At 40.3% G+C, this 22,622-nt stretch overlaps 3 protein-coding genes across 7 annotated transcripts; 2 read left to right on the plus strand and 1 right to left on the minus strand.

Moving 5' to 3' along the window:
* Positions 1-697: 697 nt before the first annotated feature.
* Positions 698-3,076, plus strand: isoc2 (isochorismatase domain containing 2). Of its 2 annotated transcripts, none has more exons than XM_026317763.2 (7): positions 698-839; positions 942-1,037; positions 1,359-1,483; positions 1,578-1,790; positions 2,182-2,252; positions 2,338-2,455; positions 2,897-3,076. In XM_026317763.2, coding segments are annotated over exons 2-7 (594 nt in total). In that variant the 5' UTR covers positions 698-839; positions 942-1,036; the 3' UTR covers positions 2,963-3,076. The 2 variants fall into 2 exon arrangements, with proteins under 2 accessions (XP_026173548.1, XP_026173549.1); XM_026317764.2 differs by having other exon boundaries at positions 700-835.
* A 271-nt stretch (positions 3,077-3,347) lies between these two features.
* foxj2 (forkhead box J2) lies at positions 3,348-8,385 on the plus strand. 2 transcript variants are annotated; one of them, XM_026317760.2, is made up of 10 exons: positions 3,348-3,575; positions 3,882-4,243; positions 4,405-4,479; positions 4,581-4,673; positions 4,920-5,078; positions 5,168-5,669; positions 5,766-5,936; positions 6,050-6,151; positions 6,909-7,247; positions 7,720-8,385. In XM_026317760.2, the coding sequence occupies exons 2-10, from the start codon at positions 3,908-3,910 to the stop codon at positions 7,824-7,826; spliced, it is 1,884 nt and encodes a 627-aa protein (XP_026173545.1). In that variant the 5' UTR covers positions 3,348-3,575; positions 3,882-3,907; the 3' UTR covers positions 7,827-8,385. The 2 variants fall into 2 exon arrangements, with proteins under 2 accessions (XP_026173545.1, XP_026173546.1); XM_026317761.2 differs by lacking the exon at positions 6,050-6,151.
* Positions 8,386-9,584: 1,199 nt separating this feature from the next.
* On the minus strand, positions 9,585-21,637 carry epn1a (epsin 1a). Of its 3 annotated transcripts, XM_026317757.1 has the most exons (13): positions 21,548-21,637; positions 17,375-17,529; positions 16,982-17,083; positions 16,535-16,693; positions 16,023-16,151; positions 15,545-15,665; positions 15,215-15,372; positions 14,974-15,045; positions 12,840-12,923; positions 12,134-12,413; positions 11,337-11,501; positions 10,866-11,108; positions 9,585-10,158 (listed from the first exon to the last, which is right to left on the minus strand). In XM_026317757.1, the coding sequence occupies exons 3-13, from the start codon at positions 17,048-17,050 to the stop codon at positions 9,692-9,694; spliced, it is 1,947 nt and encodes a 648-aa protein (XP_026173542.1). In that variant the 5' UTR covers positions 17,051-17,083; positions 17,375-17,529; positions 21,548-21,637; the 3' UTR covers positions 9,585-9,691. The 3 variants fall into 3 exon arrangements, with proteins under 3 accessions (XP_026173542.1, XP_026173544.1, XP_026173543.1); XM_026317759.1 differs by lacking the exon at positions 14,974-15,045; XM_026317758.1 differs by lacking the exon at positions 14,974-15,045 and having other exon boundaries at positions 12,840-12,965.
* Between the last annotated feature and the right edge of the window lie 985 nt (positions 21,638-22,622).

Below are 22,622 nucleotides of genomic sequence, written 5' to 3' on the forward strand. Positions count from 1 at the left end.
CTAATTTTTAAAAAACAGCATATGTTCAAAACAACTATTGCCTCCTCCTGAGTTATAAATAATTAACTTATACCAACACAGTAAAACATGTTTATAGTCGTAGTATTAAGACAAAATGTCAAAGCTCAATAAATATCAATATGTTAAATATTTCAGAAAACTGGGCTCTGATAGGTGTGCAGCTTTAAGCTAGCTTGAACCCATTAGCTTGGACGTAATAACTTATCCTTACGTATAACATATGACGTTGCTACTGGCATTCCCGTAAAATATATTTGATAAATGACTGCCACAAACATCCTTCTGTAAAATTAAATATCATGTAACAACAAAAAGACATGCTGACTTCATAAACATTAGCATTAGCTTCAGCTATGCCTCAAAAGGGCGGTACATGTTATAAATTGAATGCTTATTGGGTAAACAGGGACAAAAAGCCTTCCTTATTGGCCCAGATATCTGCCAATCGTTTCATACGTCACACACCCGGAACCTTTTCTTTAGCTGTAGTTATACTCGTAAACAAATGGCTGTTATTCTCTAACTGGAGTTTATTTCGATATATTCTGCTTTCTTACTTTTTTTCTTCTCGTCATTTGTCGCCGAGTCGTCTGACGCTGACTGCCCCTCTTCTTTTTGCGTTTCTGTTGGGGACTCTGCACTATCGGACATCTTCGCTACTACTTTTGCTCAGTTCGTTGGTCCCACCCAACTTTGTCATTCGCGACAAACACTATTGGTTCAAGAAAACGTCAATCTCCAGAACACCCATTTCTATTGGTTGATAGGGGCAGGGTAGAGGAAGCTCAAAGGAAGATTTGGACCTGCGTTCTATGTAGGTTAGTTTCTGTTTTTCGTACGTATTATTATTGTTTTATAACGAAATCTAAAACATTTTTAGTTAAATGGCTTACTCTTCTTATTCTATTTCTGCTATACAGGAGGCGTCAGATGATAAATATTACTATAAGGGTCCAAGGTTAACCTAACCTGGCAGTTGGACTTTGTGTAGTCTTCTCGTGACCATTTAAGCAACAGTAAGTTCATTTTCTAATGTCTAATCTCTTTGTCGCTGCATTTCGTGTTTAGCTGCGATACTGTTTGTATATTTCGTGTATGCTGTATATTTCTTCCTCACATGAAACAATACCTCAACAAAAAATTCCTCTATGTGCCTCTTAGCAATACACAAACTGCACAAATGCAAGAAAAGCCACCGCCGTGCACAGGGACATGGATGTTATCTGTCAGTGTGATTTGGTTTGCATCAGTGGTATTTCAGTGTGTTTTGTCTATAATCCTCCGCATTAAAAGTTGCCTCTCATATGTGTGCACTTAATTTGTTCATTTTCTTGCAGTGGCAAAAATTGGTAGGCTCTCTGCAAAAGATGCAGTGCTCTTCCTGTGTGACATGCAAGAGAAGTTCAGACCCAACATCTTCCATTTCTCTGACATTGTCAGTAATTCAGCCAGATTGCTTGAGGTAGGAAATATCATCACCATTGCACGACTCTCTCTCTGACTCAGCTATCAGCCACTAACAGATCTCTATTACATATTTTTGTTCCATTTCACAGGCTTGTCGTGTTTTGGGTATCCCTCCAATTTTGACAGAGCAGTACCCCAAAGGCTTGGGTCCCACAGTACCAGAGCTAGGAACAGGAGAATTGAAGGCTCACCCTAAAACTTCATTTACCATGATTACTCCAGAAGTAGAGAAGGAGCTGCAGGCACTCGGGAACCCCAAACAGGCTATATTGTGTGGGATAGAGGCACATGCGTGTATCGCTGTAAGCTTGTCTCATTGTTTCTTCAATGTAACTGTATTTTTTTTTCTTGCAGAAGACTGGCGATGTTCATATTCAGCAGCATATGTATTCTGTGTTATTCAGTAACCTTCTTATTAAAAAAATGTTTTTATATCTGTTGCGTTTCCCAAACAAGCTGTTTTTTTTCCATATTACGTTATATATAACATTTTTGCTCTATATTGCCATTACTGCAATAAAAATCAGAGAAAGATGATTATCACACTCTTAATATGTAGTGTAATTATGTTAGCAAGTATTTTCATTGTTTTTTTCTAGCCTGGTATAGCACAGACTTTCTGAAATTGTAATTAATGAAAGATTAATATGGTGAAAACCTCTGCTCATTCTTGCTTCTTATTTTTTTCCTCAGTGCACAGCATTTGACCTGCTTGACAAGGGAATAGATGTTCATATTGTGGCTGATGCCATCTCATCACGAAGGTATCTCTTTTTATTAACAACAAAGAAATACAATAGTGTATGTGAAGTGTGTGTTACTAAAGAATTGTATTGTCTCCCTCCACAGCCAGTTGGACCGTTTGTTTGCTCTGTCCCGACTGAAACAGAGCGGAGCTTTCCTCACCACTACAGAGGCTGTGATGCTGCAACTCATTCAAGATGCCAAAGACCCCCGCTTCAAGGAGGTGCTTACTAGAGCTTCTCTCTGTTGTACTGACATGCTGTAGTCCATCTTCAGATGGCTTGTTTTGTTTGACCAACATGTCAAAGCCCTGATATAGTTGGGATGTGGCATACAAAAAAACATGAAATTTTCACATTTCACATTTTCACATTTGAGAAGCTGGAACCAAGTTTGCTTCTTTTTCTCTTATCAAAATATAATTATTATTAAAATATAATTTAATGTAGCTAAGCTAACGTATACTAATCAATCAGTTGATTAATCATTGCATCTATAATCCTCAAACTGTTATCAAATACAGTGCTGCAGAAAAACAGTCTGCAGCTTGTGAAGTGCCAAAAATGCACTCCCCTCTACCTTTATCACTCAGACTGTTGGCTGGTTGCATTAATGACAACTAATGCACAGTATATTTTAACAACTTTTTTTTTTTTTTTGACAGATCCAGAAGCTCATGTCCCAACCATCCCCTGACACCGGCCTCCTCGCCTTCTTCAGCACTCTGTAGGAAGATCGTCACCTGTCATCACCATCAGTCTGTCTGTTTCATAGATACTGTGCAGGATTTTACCACTGCCAACATACTATAACCAAGCCTCAATAAAGTCATATTGCACCTTCACGTTTTCACTGTTGTTCTTTTGTGTTCCTGTTCCTGAACAAATGTCTCATGTTCTGTGTGTGGAGTGAGGGTTTGGATCTTTGTTGAAGAAATTCCAAACAGTTTTAGGTGAAACCTACATGTTGTTCCTTTGCTGATGTCCTGGCAGGCTCTGAGTTGCAGGAACTTCCTTAAACTGTCAAAGGCTGAAGGGGTGGGACCAGCTCACAGAGGCGGAATGACGGGGGAGGAGTGAGTGACATCATTCTGGTTAGGTCAGAAAGGGAGGGGAAGGAGAGGGAGGGAGAGAAAAAGGAAGCTCTCCGATAAGTTTTTGTGTATATTTCTCCAAAGTTACACAAACTTTCACAAACCAGCGGTATGACTGGACGCCTTGTGTGGATCGGTATGCTGAAGAGAGAGATCTGAAGGGGAGAATGGACACCAGCTTGTCTGCACAGCTGATGACAACATCAAATATTAATACTTTTAAGGCCTTGGGCCTCGAGTGACTACAGAGGTAAGCAAATCACTCTTCGTCCTCAGAAACTAGAGACTGTAGATGGATTTGATACATTTATTTGTAGACACAATCATGTAGATTCCTTTCTTGTCAATGAATAGTTTCTGGAGCAGTAAAAAGTCTTGTGTCTGGACTTACTGGTTTGTAGTTGATGTTGGCTGGAAGTACAGGATAGAAATGGTTCACAGTATTACATTACAGGCAGGCGGGAATGTACTATGGCATTCCCGTGTTTGTCACAATACCGAAAGTAAACAAAAATTAAATGTACATGTAGCTGTAGTACTTCTTCTGATCCCTCAGACCGTGGACAAAGAAGAAGAAAGACCATGTCTTCTGACTTGGACTCCAGTCTCACCAGCATTGACTGGCTGCCGCAGCTGGGAATCAGCAGCCTGCGCTCGGGGAAGGAAAGAGGAGGAGGAGTAGGATTAGGAGGGGAGAGGGACAAGAAAAAAGACAGAGCGAGGGAAAGAGGAGATTTTCTAACCTCTGTCCCGGACCCCTCGTCGTCCAACTCTAAAGGGAAACCCCCTCACAGCTACGCCACGCTTATTGCTATGGCAATAGCAGCTTCACCCGAGAGGAAGTTGAGTTTGAACGACATCTACACCTGGATCAGTGAGACTTTCCCCTACTACAGCCGAGCAGGCCGTGGATGGAAGGTAGGCTTCAATGCAGAACATGTTATCAGTGTAGTAAAATGGGTATGTTCACAGTGGTTTATTTGATAGTTTCTAACTGATTTTAATATTATTTGCGTCACCAGCCAATACAAGCCTACATTACATCACTCTGTAACTTTGTGTTGTTCTGTTGTTAACAGAACTCCATTCGGCATAATTTGTCTCTAAATAAATGCTTCAGGAAAGTTCCCCGGCCGCAGAGCGACCCTGGAAAGGTGAATGTTATGATGCACATGTGACCGTTTGGTAGAATCAGCATCATGTGAGATTAAAAAAAAAAAATGCTTATGACTTTGTATTTGCACTGTCTTTGGAGGGTTCCTATTGGACAATGGATGCACCCCCAGAGGGGACTCAACTGAGGGCACCTAAACGTCCATACCCGGAGGAGGAAGAGGAGAGGCTGGACGTACGTTGTTTAATATCATTCGTTCTTAACCCAAAGTGGAAAGTAACCACAAGTGCAAACTTATGTTGAACAACTTATATAGGACTACTTTCTATGGGAGAAACTGTTCTTATGGGGTGGATGCAGAAATTGAGGCAGAAGCATCTCAAAACCCTGTCAAATAAAAAGCAGTAGTAGAGGTCTTCTTTCCATGAAGGACTTTAATACCTTTCCAGCACTGAAAATAGTACTGCTGTGCTGTTACAGGTTCCACAGGTACTGGGGACAGAAACAGACAGAGGATCCTCTCCTCATCAAGCACAGCTGACCCCCCACACAGACCACCAGCTTCTCAACACAGAGCAACCTGCAGGGATCCAGCAACAGTCACCCCAGCCTGCCTCTCTCTCTCCTCCTCCATGCAAGGTAAAGTTCCCTCCCGTTTTGTCTGCATGTTTTTTTTTTTTTGTCATTAAACAGCACCTAACGTAATATCTTGTCTTTTATCTTCACAGCAACCATCACCCTACATGCCAAGTCCCATCTCCAGCCTCCCTGTCCCTCATCCTTCTGTCTCTCCTTCATCTGGACACCCAGCTGCTGAACCCATGTCCACTGTCAATTCTTTTCCATCTCCCCATCTCCCTGGGCCCAATTTCTCCACCTCCAGTGCTTCTGCTACACCTCTGCCTGCTACCTGTATGTCTCTATCTTCTCCAGCTGTTCCCTCATTCTCTGATGCCACTCTGTCTTTTCCAGCGAACTCAGGGCCTGTGGCTGCTTCTTCTTTCACCTGCACTCCCAACACAATGCCCGCCCCTGTTTGCAGCACGTCAGGGCCCACCCAATCTTGTGTATCTGTTCCTCCTTCATCTCTTGCTGCCCCTGGTGTTGTCTCATTACACCCCACTGCTGATCCTCCACTGCGTTTCACCTTTGATGAGCTGAACTTACCGGACTTGTATGCATCTTTCAAGTCTCTCTTCAAGACTATGCGTGAGAGGGGAGGCTCACAGTGTAAGTATTATATATTTGCATTAGTGCTATAAATTATCTGTTACTCACATAAACAGCTCAAATGAACAGATTTTTTTTTTTTTTATGTCTTTCTAGCGGATGTTGCTCCCATGGCTGTGCCAAACAATGACACTACCCCGCTTCACACTCCAACTCTACTGCCGATGTCTCCTCACCCCACATCTGCACCTCCTGCACATCCTGCACCTCCTGCACCACCTGCACCACCTGCACATCCTCCTGAGACAGAGCGTATTTCACAATACAGTGAGTCTCACATTAGCTTATCAAACAAGAATGCTTGAATTGTATTAAAATCAGCAACATAACATAAGAAAGTCTGATGCTTCTTGAAGTTATCTTACTCCTTTGTACTTTAGCGGTGCCGCCTGACTGGTTCAGTAGCCCAGATTCTCTGAAGGAGAGCTTCCGCATTGCCAGTAATCTCGACTGGGCAAACATAGATCTCTCTGGTCACCCAGGTCTGTGCCATTTTATCACAGTCTCATTAAAGTCTCACTTTACCCATACAAAAACATATTTTCTCACTTACCTCTCAAGCTAGTTTGAGATTTGTCTGCTGAAAAATGTTTCTTTTTCATTCTTCCATTGGTTCATACCTTAGTTTTTTCCCTTTGTTTGCTTCAACTGTGGCTGTATTGTACGTTTTCTTTTTCAGAATAACTAGAATTATTTGAAAGTGAAAATGTCTTGTATGAAGCTGTGTATGATGGTTCACTACACGAAAGTAACACAGTGACTAATCAGTGCAAGTATTACTGTTTCTTGGATTACTATAACAATACACAAACACTGATTACAACCACTATGATGGAAAACCCTCATCGGTTGATGGAAATGGAAATAACTGTTCACTGTAACCTGTAATTGTCAATTGTGGCCCCAAATGATATGAAATCTCAAAGAATGATATGCTGTCTTAAAACGTCAGCAGATAAAAACTAAGACTACCTCTCTGGGCTCATTTGAGTAAACTGGCCCTTTAATGTGTTTACCTTATGCAGCTAATGTACCAACTCTTATAAACATTTCACCAGCCAGAATGATAATTAGTAGCAGCTAATGTTTACTGCCACCTGCTTGTGATGGAAATTTTAAGTTAATGCATGATCTGTATTTTTTTTAGTTTCTAAGGACTGTGGATCTGTTCTGGTCACAGAACATCTTCATGCTTTGATTTGCCGGACTATAACTATTTCCTTTATTTTCTGTTTCCAGACCTGCTGGAGAGCATGCGGCAGGCAGAGCTGTGCGACTGGGCCATGGACCCGGCGCTCTTCACTTCCCTCTGTGACTCCCTAAACCGTTTCTTCACTCAGAAAGGCATGATCACCTCCGGGATTAACTCCCCACTAGCCCTCGGTGGACCTCACTCCTCACAAATCCCACCGTTCACCTCCAATCCACCTCCTACCCTCGCCAACCTCACTCATCCCTCACCCTTCCCTTACTCTCCAATAGCACCCCCTTCCAATGGCACACAGCCTCCCCGGAGGGGTCTGCACATGCAGGGACCGTGTCTTCAAAGACCACAGCTAACACAACCTGCAAACACAGGTGAGACTTCATGTTCAAAAAGTTGTTTTGTTCTTAACCTCTGTTAAAACTTTGTGGAATTCAGTGTGGCTTCTGAAAAATTCAAAAAGGAAATGTTTAAAAGTATTCACATGTAGCACTGTAATCACACTTGTCTGAAGGAATCCTTCCTTAAGGTGATGCTGCTGTAAATGATCAATGGGTGAGAAAATATACATGGCAGAAGCTAATATGAGCAGCAAGTTGATGGTACCAAAGTGTAGTTTCAAGTGTTTTTTTTTTCTTACTATCACTTCACCACAGCTCAGTAAAAAAAAGTGTTCAACGAAAGACAAAGAGAGGAGGCGTATATTACTGTGTTCAATTACAATGCAATCATGTCAGGAAATTGTCTCTGTTCACTGTAAAGCAGAAGCTTCAATAGAAAAAGAAATATTTTAAAATTTGTTTCACTTCTGTTTTCTTCCATTCTTAACGTTTCTTTCTTTCTCAGCTGGGATGCAGCCTCAGGCTATGGCACCACGACACCGTCCCCCATTAAAGAACACCAACAGTGAGGAGATCCAGGATGACTTTGACTGGGATTCTCTGCTCATTTGACCCTCCTAAGTCTGTGTGGTGAATCGGTCAAAACAGAACTTTCCTGAGAAATGAGACTCGATCGTTCTCAGCGCCATGTGTCTAGAACCTTCTCTGACAGCAGGTTTGGGATCCTGTTAAGACACAAAGGATTGAAGACTGTGTTTCAAGGTTGAAATAGTTTGGATTTTTTTTTTTTTCACCTTTATTCCAATTTATATGCTGAAGTACCATGTGTAGCTTATCTTCTGCAAGTAACTGGCAGGGTGTTATTTTCTGTTAGACTGTAGTTTCATAGACGAAAGGACAAGGAAAAGTGTAAATTAAAGACATATGCCTATATGGGATATAATCAACCCTTAATAGAGAGGGAGCAAGCACAAAACTACCCAAACACAGATACTGTGGTTTTGTTTTATTTCATAAATTTCTTCAGAATTTTTTTTTTTTCCATTTTACTTTTCAAATGTGAATGTTTACAGTCAACACCACACAAAATTCAACCTTACCCGATAAAAGATACTTTTCTTGTTGATATAAAATAATAAATTCATCAAACTAAATTAAAAAGAACAGCATGGAGCATGTCTTCAAGTCCCTGTTTTTTTCCTTTCATTCATTGAAATAATTGTCTTTTTTTTGTTTTTTTAAGAAGCATCAGTAGATCTCCCACCCCAGGGAAAAAGGGTTGGAACACAAGGGCAACGGTGCTATGGGACACCTGTGCAACAGGGATCCTAATATGAATGTGCAACTGAGTGGGGGAAAAAAACAAACAAACAAAAAAAACAAAACTAATGCTTCCGTTTGACAAAAAAAAATAGTGTGAAATAAGATTGGCAGAGAAATGTGCGACCCTTGTAATATCTCATTTGAAATCCCAACATTACACAGTTTTAACACGAGTGACAAAAACAAAAAAGTAGTTGTTTCTTCCTTTCTGGGTCACTGAAATAAGATCAGACACAAGAGATAACAAAAAACAGAGACAGATATTGATACATATACACAGAAACAGGCATTTGCACTATAGCATACACTCACAAATTAGAATTCATGTTCTCATTCTCACACGGCTGCGGACACACACGCACAGACGCACTCAAACATCCTGTCAGCATTTTCCTCAACCAGAGCAGTTATCAGAGCTCTCTTTAGCTTTCTACAATAATCAGGATGAGAAAATAAGTATATGATTTGAATGGCATCATCACATTTGATTTTCCTTGTTTATTTGTTCCCAAAAATCTGAAAAGAATAAATTATATTTAAACATTAAATTAAATTAAAAGCAGAAGATTTGAAACAATTTGACATTGCGCCAGAAGTGTAAAGCAGGTTTTCAGTCCATATCTCAGTCTGGAGTTTATTAAAAAGTCATCCTTCATGCACTCGCTCAGTTTAAGTGATTGAGTGTTTGTCTTCATTCTGTAGGGAGAAAAGAGGAAGAGGCACCTACGACAGTTTCTCTGTTCAGTTTGTTAGTGGCTATGCTCCCCTCTCCCTCCGTCTCTCAGTGCAGTAATTAGAACAGAGTGACACTACTGAAAAAGCCTCCTGCTCTCACAGACTTACCTTCTTCTCAGACAGGACTGAAAAAAAAAAACAAAACATGAACAATACAGAACATAGGAGGATTAAAATAAAATAAATATTTCTCCATTTACGCCCAAAAAATAATGTATACTGAAATAAAAGGAACTAAATGTGGAAAATGAAATAATGCTTTTAAAGAAAAAGAAACTGAATTTTGGATTTTTTTTTTTTTTTTTTAAAGATAGAGATGTAGACATTTTTCTTTTTGGACAATTTGTGTTAAAAAGGGGATGAATGAGGGGGACAGCAGGTACGACAGAGGAGGTGAGTGAAGTAGTGCTGACACTGCCTCAAAGAAGAAAAGGATTGGTGCTTGCTCCGGTCGTTCCTCCGCCTCCCACTGATCCTCCTGCCCCCATCACTCCTGCTGTTCCAGTGGGCCCACCCAAAATCAACTGAGGAGGTGGTGCACCTCCAGGCCCTAACAGAGCTGAGCCTGGGGGTGCCATAGGCGAGAGCCCGCTGTAGGGTACGCCCATGGGGCTGGCCTGCATCATGCCCAGGCCCATTCCTGGAGCCCCCATGCCGACATTCATTGGCCCCATACCCATTCCTGGTTGCACCATGCCCAACATGGGATTGGGAGGCACAGGACTGGTGCGGAGGCTGCTCAGGCCGAGCGATGAGGGCTGAGGTGAGATGGAGGTCATTGGAGGGGCCACGCCAAATGGGTTAGAAGAGGCTGGCGTTGGAGAAACCCCCCTACTGGAGATGGTGCTGCCTGGAGTCACTGCCATACCAGGAGCAGGAGATGAGCCTGAGGGTCAAAGGTACCAGAAAATACAGAAAACAAATAACAATATAGGTCACCTGAGTATGCCATCTGAGTTTCCCCTGCATATCATGATAAAAGATTTTTATACACTCAAAGTAAATGTGCTTTTCTTATTTTTCCTTCACTAGAATGAACTCAGTAATATCAAACCAAAAACTCATTAAGATCAGATTTTTGAAATCTGTGAGTTTTGTTTTCACTGATTTTTATTGAAACTGATTTTTCAGTTATATTTGTTTCACATATCAGCTCAGCATTTCCTTGGTACAAGACAGCACCATTTTTTAGAATGTCGTGTTAGCCTTGTGTTTGAATGAACAACGTTTAGCACATCTCCAGAAAACAAGTATAGCTAACCTCCAGGTCACCACAGAGCCTTCAACATTGTGTTTAACCATATTTGATGTGGGGTATTCAGGACAAAAAAAAAAAAAAAAAAAAAATGTTTTTCAGTCCAAACTCTCCTTCTCCTAATTTTGAGTTAACAATGGTACATTATGGTTCCTTACATCTGATGGGATGTTAGAATGTATTTTAATCAAATGGCTGCTTCTGCCAGCTGAAGTTCATTGAATTTAGTTGTGAATCACACAGTCAAGAGAATCTTAAACTAAAAATGTTAATACTTCCCAGGAAAGGAAAGAGTGATTGCAGTTTCTCACATGGTTAACACGAGAGCTGTAACTAACCTGTGTTCTGGAGGAAGGGGTTGTGTGCTGAAGAGGAAGAAATGGAAGGAGGCGGCGGCTGTTTGGGTTTGGGTTTAGATGATACCAAGGAATCAAGATCCACCAGCGCTGCGTTGGGGCCAAGGAAGGACTCAGGGGTCTTACGAACAGGAAGAGAAGTGCCCAGAGATGACAGGTCAAATGGCACTGGTGAGCCGGTACTGTCGCAGCCTGTTGCTGAGGATCCTCGTCGCTCTGGGTCTCCTAAGAGGGTGAGATGCAAAAAGGACAGAAATAACATTTTTCAGCCCCTGACTTGCTAACTATTAAACCACAATATAAAACAACACATAATAGAGAAGGATGAAATGTTGGACAGGACAACTGTTCTGTGTCCATACACTTGACGAACTCTGCCTATATGTATAACTTCTGAACATGTACAAATACCTTAGTGTTTGAGAGTCCATGTAGCTTTAGGTGTGAATGTACCTGTGCCATTAGTGTGTTTGGCGGTGCCACTCCAGATGTCAGAGGTGATAGGGTCAGAGGCAGGGACAGGCCCGTCCCTTGCCCAGGGGTCTACTGGCCCCCCCGAGGAGGAAGTGCTAGGAGGCACTGAGGGACCCCAAGGGTCGGCACTGGGGGGGGTCACAGCTACAGGGGAAGGGAGGAGACGCAGGGGAGGGGAGGGTTAACACAACAACTTACAGGTACAATCCACAATAAGGAGGGAGCAGGAAGGTGGGCTGGTTCCAACAGTGGTGTTTCTCTCCTTGACCTCTCCAATAATTACTGAGGAAGTGAGGACATGTGGAGGCAGATTTACTGTGGCCATCCGTCATCTCACTTTTTCTGATCAAATCTGAAGCTCAATGGAGGTAAAGGAGAGATAATAAAAAGCTAAATCATACATTAAATAGGCACAAAAGGGCAAGAGAGAGAGCTCTGGTTGAGACACAGCCACAGTCAGTCCTGAGTAGAAACAAGAGGATAAAAATCCCTAGTTTAGACACAGAGGGAGGATGGATTCAGCATGCTTGCTTTCCTTATTACAAATTGAAAGCTTGAGTGGATGAGAAGATATGAGAACATGATAACATGACAGAAAACATAACAGGGCTGTAATGACAACAGAAAATGGAACAGAGGAGTGAAGAGGAACAAAAGTTGAGAGGTCTTCATATCCTTTTCCATCCACAGAGCAGGAGACGGTTCTCTTTAGATAGTGAGGACATTCCTACAGCCCTAATTTGCAACAGAGATACGTGAGCAGTGTAGCTGCTTACCTGAGCTTCCCCAGGGGTCAACATTGTTAACTCTGTTGGACGTCTCTCCCCAGGGGTCTGGAGGAGGGGCTATAGTGGGTGGGGCTCCCCCACCCCAGGGATCTGAGCTTGTAGGGGATGTGGGTGATGCCACACCCCATGGGTCTGTGGGGGCTGTGCCCCATGGGCCCGAGGCAGCAGGAGCGGGAATTGTAGGTGGAGGAGAGGGGCCCGCAGAGCCCACAGTGGCTGAAGCAGGGGCCCCCCAAGGGTCCACAGAACCTAGCTCCATTAGAGCACTCTGTACAAAAAAATACAAATTGAATTACAACATAAAGCTGACATTAGATATGAGTGTTTAAAGAGAAAAAAAAAAAAACAAAACTGAGATGGAAATGGAAAAAATACACAGACATATCAATTAGGTAGTGAAAAAATCTGAATAAGCTTCTATCAGATTATCAGTTCCTTATAGGTATAGTCTCATGGAACCTGATAATTCTGAAACAAGATTTCTACACTACATGTCATAAGAAAATACAAAATAAAGTTGTTTTTTTTTTTAAATCTAAATTGGACCTTGGTGTATTTGCAGAAAAAACTATAATGACATCATCTTATTTAAGTGAATGTACTATTTTTATTGACTTCTTATAATCTATTATAATATAGACAGAGTGAGGCATACACAGGTAATGCAGGAGAGGGAGATATGCAGACAACATACCTCCTCTGTCTTCGGCTTCTCCCTCTTGCTCTCCTCGATGGCCATCTGCAGTCTCAGGTCATCACCTCTGCGTAATCGCTCTTCCTGCCGAACACACACAGTGATGTCAGCAACCTGAGACACAACCTTAGAAAGCACACCACGGATTTAGGATCAGTTTACAATTTCACAATTTAAGTTTAAAACAGTGGGTGGAAACTGAAAACCTGAGCTCTATTAATTATCAATAGTTAACCAATAAAACAAATTATCAATCGCTAAAGCACATATCGCTGCAAGACATGGTAAAATCAGAAGAAAGCAGTAGAAGTGTTGTAGCAACAACATTTAGATATCAACATTATGTGAAACCCTAGCATAAACAAAATATTGAGGTTTAAATCTGGGGTGTATTTCAGAAAGCAGGTTTAACAAACTCTGAATTTAACCCTGAAATCTGAATGGATTAATCCTGAGATGGGAAAAGGAGTTCCTGGTTTCAGAACAGCTGATCAGAGTTAGTTCAACCAACTCTGAGTTGATTAACTTTGAGTTACAGGTGTATGAGGGGCTACACAAGGATTTACCATTGCAACGGCAAAAAAGGACTTTATTCTTCACACAGGTGGAATTAGGCACAATATTAACACATTCTTCAAAAAAAAAAAAAAAAAAATCAAATAAGCTGCAGCAGCAAAGGAGAGGGAACTAGTTTTGGAGAAAATTGCTGCTGGACTCAATGCATAAGTTTGAAAAACACAGTTACATAATGCCTAGTCCTTTGACATTTAACACTTGACACAATATTTTTCTTTTAACAGTAGGCTACAGATGAAAAAGTGGTGTGATGTGATTAAGGTTTATATTAATTTAGGTGGAATCCAGTGGGCTAAAAGCACCGGGCAGCAGCTCAAAATGAAACATAGGAACATTCACACTGTTCATGCAATTAGAGATCAATGTCCTCACACTGACTGACTGATCATAAAAACAATCACATCAGTCAAGATAAAATATTGGCTACTCAAAGGATTTTTCTCTGCTTATCCTGATGCAAACTTCTGAAAATGAGTGTGCTCTGATCAGCACTTCAATATGAACTGTATGAATGGGGAAATGAAACTGTTTGTCTGAGAGGTACTGCACACTCCACAGAAGGGGAGGGGAGACAGAAACTCAAGAGTTTCTTGAAGAAATCCTGCCAGCGAGCAGGTTAGTTTCATGGAGTAAATTACTGCGGTAACTGGCTCTGCATTTAAACAGGTCTGAGTTTTCACTAAACCTGTTTTCTGGAATACCTCCACCCCAATCCTGTAATAGAGTTTATCATCCAGATTAGACATAAAAAAAAAAAATAATTAATTTAAATTTTTTTTTTTTTTACTTGAAAAAAGAAAAAAAAAAACACCTTGATCAACCATAATACATCTTACCAATAGACTGAGGACTTCCCAACTAAATGCCACTTTCTTATCCTAGCTCATTATATGAAGGACTGACTATTCACCAGCAGTACTGAATAATTTGTGAGGAAATAGGTTTCTGCTCTAGAAGTGAACACATCTTAGGTTGAAGTTGTTAATTAATATCTTGCCAATAACCTGCATCAGTTTACAGAATACACCAAAGGTGCAGTAGGTACAGAACTGTAACTATTTACATAGGAAACGTGTTTTGCACCCACAGTAGAAGGAAATTAAGACAGATGTAAAAGTTCAGAAAAAGAATATTTCAAATTGAATCTACAGCTGAATGCATGCTATCACAGAGAGGGTAACGGAGGAAAGAATCATCAGTGCATTCAAACCATGTTCATGTTTCATTGATTTTGTTAGGATAAATATTTGTCAGTGCCATGCAAATTCATCAGAGTTCATTTTTTGAGTGCTTACTTTATTGTAGTTTAAATATATCATGACAAGGACATGAAAAGCATGTACTTTGTACACTTATGAAAGCAAGCACTATGAAGGAACACAGCTACAGCTGATGCAAATTTGTATCAGGAAGAAAATGACACATGACAAATATAAGTATAAATTCATTTTCGTGATTCATCACCATTTGATGTGTATTAAAGAATTGCCAATTTATAGAAAGACAGATAGTTGATGACTGGTCGGCCAGTCAGCTAGGCACACTCTCTGCGCCTGACCTTTTGGTGTATCTCTTTGCTGAGTGTGATTGCATAGCGGAGCTCTGCGTCCTCCAGAGGGTCCTTGCTAGTCTGGGGGAGGTCAGGGGGTTACACAGTGAGAGCAAAGCTAAGTGTATGTCGTGAATATCAGTAATTTCCCACTGTGTACAGTGCTGCAACATACAGATATGCTTTAATCCTTAGCTAAGAAAGAAGAAATCTAGCGCTGCGTGTTTCCAGTAGGCTGCTTTGTTGTTACCTGTTCTGCCTCTTCTTTACTCATTGCCAAAGCCAACTGGAGCTGCAGGTCTTCCTCTCCGGAGCTCTGTGGCCAAGCTTGCTCAGGGTCTGCCCCTCCAGAGTGGGAGCCCAGTGACAGGCTGCCTCCCAGACTGGGAGCTGAAGGAGCTGAGGAGGCTAGAGAGGAGACAAATATGTATACACACAAGTCAGAACTTATCCGAGGTTATCAACTGTTCTGAACTACAAACCCTTGCTTAAGTGTGCACCCATCCTTTACAGTGTAATGCTGCAACTGTAGTACTGCACTAGCGTAATCTCTCTAAACACATCCAAGTAACTATCTCACCACTGGAGGTCTGTGCCATCTTCTCTTTGGTTTTTAGGGCGTGGATCCTCTCCTCTCTCAGTCTCTCTTCATCTTTCAGCAGTGTCACGAGTTGTTTGGCTTTCTCTCGCACGTTTACCCCCTGGAAAATTACAGGACCAGAATGAACACAATTACCTGCTGCAGACTCTAATGCAAAATATGACACAAAGACATAAAATGAGTTACTGATGCAGTTACTTAATCTGCACACCTTACTGTTAATGGAAGCACTGGATAACCTATCAATTTCAGTTATCAAGAAACCATAATCAAGAAACCATAATAAATCTTTTATGGCTGGCTTGTATATTTGCACAAGCGGTCAAAAATACATTATAAAACGTCCTTGAATGAACAAGCAGTAGGTCAAAGTTTGCCAGCATTCCAAAAAGGCAGAGCTTACTCACTAATCACTTTAAATGTATGTATAGCTTTGTACACATAGAGGTTTGTGTACCTGGTCTTTGCCATCCCTGTCAATGTACTGGAAATCCTTGAGGGTCTGGACTGCGTATATGTTCTCCCTGCACTGCTGGGCAACACGTTCTGAACCCGTCTTGATCAGGTACTCCATAAGAGTCATAGCCTGGTGAAAATACAAATAACAACCCAGTTATAGTGGGGTAGCAGAAATGTAAATATTAAAGAGCCACATACATGCACACTCAAATATGCACAGAGCATGTCAAAACTTAAGATCATGCAAATTATGAAGAAACAAATCTATAATATATTCATTTGATAAAAATATATAATAAAATAATTATCCATATATAAAAGAATATTTCACTGCATTACAATGTATTTTTATATCTTGATGTCATAATATCATTACACTGCAAAGACAATACTGCAATATTGGTACCAGGGTATCGAAAATACACCTGAGAGAACAAACTGTTATAGTAGTAAATTACATTATATATGACAAGAATAAATACTGTGAATTATACCCAACATGACACACACCTTGTACACATGTCTCCAGTTCTTTCCATGGTCATTGAGCCGCTTCCAAACCATGCTCATAATTTCTGAGAAGGCCACTACATTGTAGGTCAGATCAGCAATTTCTGACATCAGGGAGCTGCTGGGGCCCCATGGGTCATTGGATGTTGCCTCTCTAACCTGGACAACAACATAGGGGGACAATTATCTTCCATCAAAACCATCCCCGATAGGAATAATTTCAGGCTATTACAATTTAACAACACACATAGCAATGCAAACTCAATCAGGACAGAAGCTGGTGAGACACAAAATAATGAATGAATAATAAGTTTAGATTAGCTCATATTGTGTACACCAAGACAAAATAAAAAAAGTTACCTACATAGACTTCACTTAAAATCGAGGGGATGGGAGTGTGAAAAATAAGAGACCAAGAAAAGCCAGAAAAATAAAAGGACACCCAACCTTGATTTCAGCCTCTGAATAGTTGTGGACGATGTTCTTTACTTGTCGCCGTAGCGATGAGGTCGACATGGCAACGGTCTGACCGTCGGATTCTGTGGCAATCTGAACAGCAGATGGAGATGAAAGACTGTATAGTTGGGCTACACTGTGATACAAACCGTAGTGGGGCAAGGAAGAGTTACAGTACAGAATTAGTACAATTTCATTTGAATTACTACCAAAAAAAGAGAGCAAAGAAACAAGAAATAGGAATACTGGAAAAGTGGTATGCAAATGCTGTGCCTGAGTGAAACAGTGGAAAAGCAGTGAGAATATGTCACCCATACTAGAAATGTATCTTAAATTATGTGGCTGCTGGCATCAAAAGGTTGACAAAGGCAGAGTTGTGCAGACCTGTTATACAAGAATGATGCAGAATAAGGGTGTCTCCTCCTGGTGCCTTTTTGTTGTCCTGTCTCTTATGCCACTCATTCAGGGCGTGTGATACCTCAGGTTGTCTGCTTCTTCCCGTGGCAACATTGGTGTGGGGAGTTGTGGGAAGATGAAAACTATGGAGTAAGATTGAGAATCATGTTTAGATGCATAGTGGGTTTGGAGATTACTGCTTTATCACAACAAACAGACAAAACAAAAATGTTTGATACTACTAATTCCAGAGCAATCAAAAGAAGGACAAAGCAGATATTCAGAAACACAAATCCCATGATTTGCTGCTGACTCACACATGGTTGATAATCATAGATGCAAATATTAGTTACAAGCTTTATCTTATTTAAAAAAGGGAAGGTTTTTAGAAAAAGAAAATAAAAGGCCTTTTGTTACTTAAGGAAAGAAAAATGCCATGTTAAGTATCAGCGAGTAGGGAGCTGATGAATTGACTATTGGCTGAGCCAACAGGGCCCAGAATTAGGGAAGAAAAAACTCTTATACTTAAAAATAACCCCACTCGACTTGGCACATTCAACTACACATTCTGGCATCAAAAACTCATGTGCCAGTCAGTAATTTTGTTGACATTTTAATAAGATAGGCAACTTCTATCTTTACATCAGAGAGAGCTATTAACAAATAAACAGAAAGTGTATTTCTGGACAGAAAGTTAATTTGCAATTCTGCTGCCTCCTCCATAATAACATGAATCTATTTAGCTAACTTCTGGCTAAAATGTCCCTTGTCATTAGATTGTAAACACTATGAACTCATTTTGAGCTTATTGAGAGGATGTAAAATCTAGCAGTCCTAAGAGAGATCAAGAGTTTACCCTGAGTGGAAAAAAAAAATACTAAAAACACTATAGGTTATAATGATAAGCAGAGCTTTTAGCATGCAAAAATGAACTTAAAGAAACACAATGTGCAAAGGCATCTCAGAACATACAGTTGTGAAGCCAACCAAGGAACAGACCATGTAATGGTTTACTCCTGTCAGTTATTAACAGGAAGTTGAGAGGAGACTGACCATGTTATCAGCAAAACTAGTGGGAAAACTTTGCCTGGTGCAATAAATGATGGTTTCTGATATGCCACACCGACAGCAGGATCTGAACTTGACTAATCATCTTGGACTCATCCTGTCTACTGGTGTTAATGTAACTACATGTGGAGAATGCTTGTGTATTGGTGTGTATCCCTCAATACATACTGAGCATTGTTTCCATTTGACACAGCAGGTGGGAAAACCGTTACTGACCAGATGCTTCCTTTCATCTGCATTTTCTAACCAAACAGATGCTATCTCAAGTGACTGTCACAAAGCAGCAGTGGCTGGCAAGTCAATCAAAATACGTTTTGAAACTGAGATTCAGTTTCATTCACCTACAAACTTAGATTTACTGTCAGTATAGTAGGAGCTTAAGAGAACCCTTCTTGCAAAAAAAAAAAAAAAAAAAAAAAAATTAAAATACTAAACACAACTTTCAGTTTGGACATGGTCTTCTCTGCAGATGCATGAGAAAAGAGGTCACTGAAGGAAGTTCAAGTAAGGGAATTCACTATCATTTCAAAATGTAGTACAAGGCCACTCCCTAAACTGCCATCTCCAAAAAAAAAAAAAAAAAGGACGAAGGAACAATCTCTTTTCTTTAAAAGATGATAAATCAACCCCACCTACAGCACAAACACCTCCCAACCAGGGAAATAAGCAACTAAAAGAACAGTGCTGCTCTTTGAAGATAGCCAGCCTCTAAGAGTCCTTCCTGCATACTGCACTCAGACCCAACAGAGACAGTAAAGACAGTACACCATGAACTACCATAGGTATTAAAATGTGATTTTTTTTTTTTTTTTAATTCTGAAGCTTTACAAATGTACGATTTATATTAATTATTTTATTACCAATTAATTATTTTATTTCTAGTAGTTTAAATGCAGGGGCAGAAAAAAAGTGGTCAATTACCATCACACCAATTCCCAACAGCTTAAGACAACATCTCTAAATAGGCCAAACCTAAAAAATATTCACTCTATTATAATAAAATAAAGTAAATCACAAGTCTGTGCATTTAAGAACCTGGAAGCAATTTTTGCTTATTATCATAAATGACAACACAATTAAGCTGTCAATGTGACAAGTTTGCTATACAAAACGATTTAACTGTGTGGTTTGCTTTAAATTACATAAAGCAGCCTGCCATGTATAGCTTGATTAGATGATTTGTAGGTCAAAGGTGGGACCAAGTTTAATATAAGAAAAAAACACTGCAAAAGTGAGGTCAGTGACTGCTGAAGCTGCGTACCAAAGTTCAGACACACCAACTAATCTTTGATAAGGAACACAACATTCACTCCACACATATATCTCAGCCATCACTGTCTCTACCATTTCTGACATCATATAAAAAAAGGTTTCATTAACTATTTTAGCAATTTTTAAACATTCTTGACAGCGAATTATCTGAACCACATCAGGGAATGAAAGTTACTTAACACAATTATTCACTTGGTCATCTAATAGCATTAAAGACAAACAGATCCCTTGCTTAGATCAACACACAGCTAGCTATCTAACTTCAATGCTTATAACTTTTCTGACCTGCTGTGGTGTTGACAAATCACAGTTACACCTATGCGATATTGAGTAACTTTACACAGAACGTGAATAAGGTTATTGAATCTGCTGTAAAATAATGGTCAACTGCATGCACTTGACGTTGTACAAGTTACAAGTTACTCCCACCTAGTTAGTCTGGACACATGCATTATTATTATTATTGCACTGTCAGGCAACCGCAGCTTTCCTTGTCACACCTACAGTGAAGAACTGTGAGAAACAAGATTCTCCAGGCTGATGAAACCAAAATTGAACTATTTGGCCTCAATTCTAAATGTTATGTCTGAAGGAAACCAGGCATCTCTCATCAGCTGCCTAATACCATCCCAACAGTGAAGCATGGTGGCGGCAGCATCATGCTGTGGGGCTGTTTCAGCAGCAGGGACTGGGAGACTGGTCAAAAGTTGAAGGAAAGCTGAATGGAGCAAAGCACAGATATGTCCTCACTGAAAACCTGACCTCCAGCACTCAGGACCTCAGACTGGTCTGAAAGTTCACCTTCCAACATGACAACAACCCTAAGCACACAGCCAAGACAACACTGGAGTGGCTTAGGGACAACTCTGTGAATGTCCTAGAGTGGCCCAGCCAGAGCCCTGACCTGAACCCTGTTGAACGTCTCTGGAGAGACCTGAAAATGGCTGTCCACCAACAGTCCCCATCCAACCTGACCCAGCTTGAGAGGATTTACAAAGAAGAAAATCCCCAATCCAGGTGTGCAAAGCTTGTTGGGTCATACCCAGAAAAGACTGGAAGCTGTAACTGCTGCCAAAGGTGCTTCAACTAAGTACTGAGTAAAGGGTCTGAACACTTATGTAAATGTGATATTTCAGTTTTTTTTTTTATTTTTAATAAATTCACTGACATTTCTAAAATTCTGTTTTCACTTTGTCATTATATGGCACCGAGTGTAGATTAACGAGAACAAAAATGAATTTAACCAACTGTAGCATCAGGCTGCAACATAAAGTTTAGAAAAGTGAAGGGGGGCTGAATACTTCAGCTAATGTTATGCAACCAGCAACCGATCATTTACACGGTGTAGAGTAGATTAGGTGTCCAGACACGGAGTTAATGGCCATCCTCACCTTATACAACAGCTTTTAGTCAGAGGAGCACAGGTGTGTCACAAAGTCTGTAGCAGCAGTTTGCCAACCAAGGTTCGAGCAGAATATCAACAGGGCTAAAGCAGCGTGTGGCAAGGTACAGATGAGAAAACAAACTACCGCCAAGCAAAAGGTCGTGATCCCGTCACCGAAGCCCAGCAGACTGGAAATAAACGCGAAGGTTAGCTGTCACTTTGGCTGCACAGAAACTGACTGGGAAAGATTAGCAAGGCAGCAGTTAGCCTTAGCTAGCTAGCTGCTAGTTCGCAACAGGACTGCTGGACTGTACGAGCTTCAGCGAGGACGCATGCTGCTTCGGGACAGCGCGTAACACACACGGTCAAATTACAAGCCAAAACGTCAAAAACCTGTTGACAACACAACACAATAAACAAATCAAGTGTGCACTGACCCTGTTGTAGCTTGAACGTGCGAGGAGATGGCCGAATTTCCGCTTCCGTTACCGACTACAGCAAAGACCGCACCCCCGGTAGCTGAGCCTTCCCGGGATTAGTAGAAAACTCATGAATAATTAATTAACAGTTTATAGCCACAAAGATGGACCCAAATAAAAAAGATACATAATACTATAATTAATAATGTCTTAATTAGACAAATCACATCCTCTTTTGTGTGATGGTAGTCTATGTTGTTACTTTTTTGTTTTTATTTTCGTTTTCCTTTCTTGTTCTACAGGTTACTAAACTTTTGTATAATTTAAGTATAATTTTTGAGTACTTGCACTGTACTGAAGATTCAGAATCAGAAGCCAATATATTTCAATATATCTATCCTCTACTACTATACGTCCCAATTTCAAATTCACATCCACAATCATACAGAGTACGACATGCAGTAAAATGGTTTTATTCAACTGAGATTTTAAAAAAGTATAATGAAAAAAGATGTAAGAATAAAAAGTAAGACAAGATAAAAAAAATAAACAATGAATAAGGTGCAGTGGATTTAGCTGGAATATAATAGAATAAGTTATATAAAGTTATATACAGAGTATAAATATAAAATACTGTTATGAATAAAGTGCATATTGCTATGACTGCAGTTTGTGCACACATACTACATTTCCACATTTACTAGCAACTATAGTTAGTAGTTATTTTACTTAAGCAAAGGATCTGAGAATTCTGAATGGTCTATTATTCTTTATGTCATAATAAAACTAAAAGGTTAAAAAAATGTCCATGTCATACTGAGAGCTGCAAAACCTTAAGCTTGCATAACCTTCATTAACGTAAGACCTGTCTATAAAATACCACACCCATATCGTTTTTGACTGATAAATCATATAATGTAGAGCATGAAACTCATTGTGGTTTCTCCTCAATAATGCTATAACCCGCAATGCCCACAAAGAGGCATCCATGAACCAATTCCAGCATCAAGTGAAATCAGAACAGCTTTGTTCAGAGTTGCATGCCGGTGGAGCCATAAATAATACGCGGTAAGCCCCATAGATCAGAGCAACA

This window comes from Mastacembelus armatus, chromosome 16, assembly GCF_900324485.2.
Source record: "Mastacembelus armatus chromosome 16, fMasArm1.2, whole genome shotgun sequence".
Classification (NCBI taxonomy): Eukaryota; Metazoa; Chordata; class Actinopteri; order Synbranchiformes; family Mastacembelidae; genus Mastacembelus; species Mastacembelus armatus.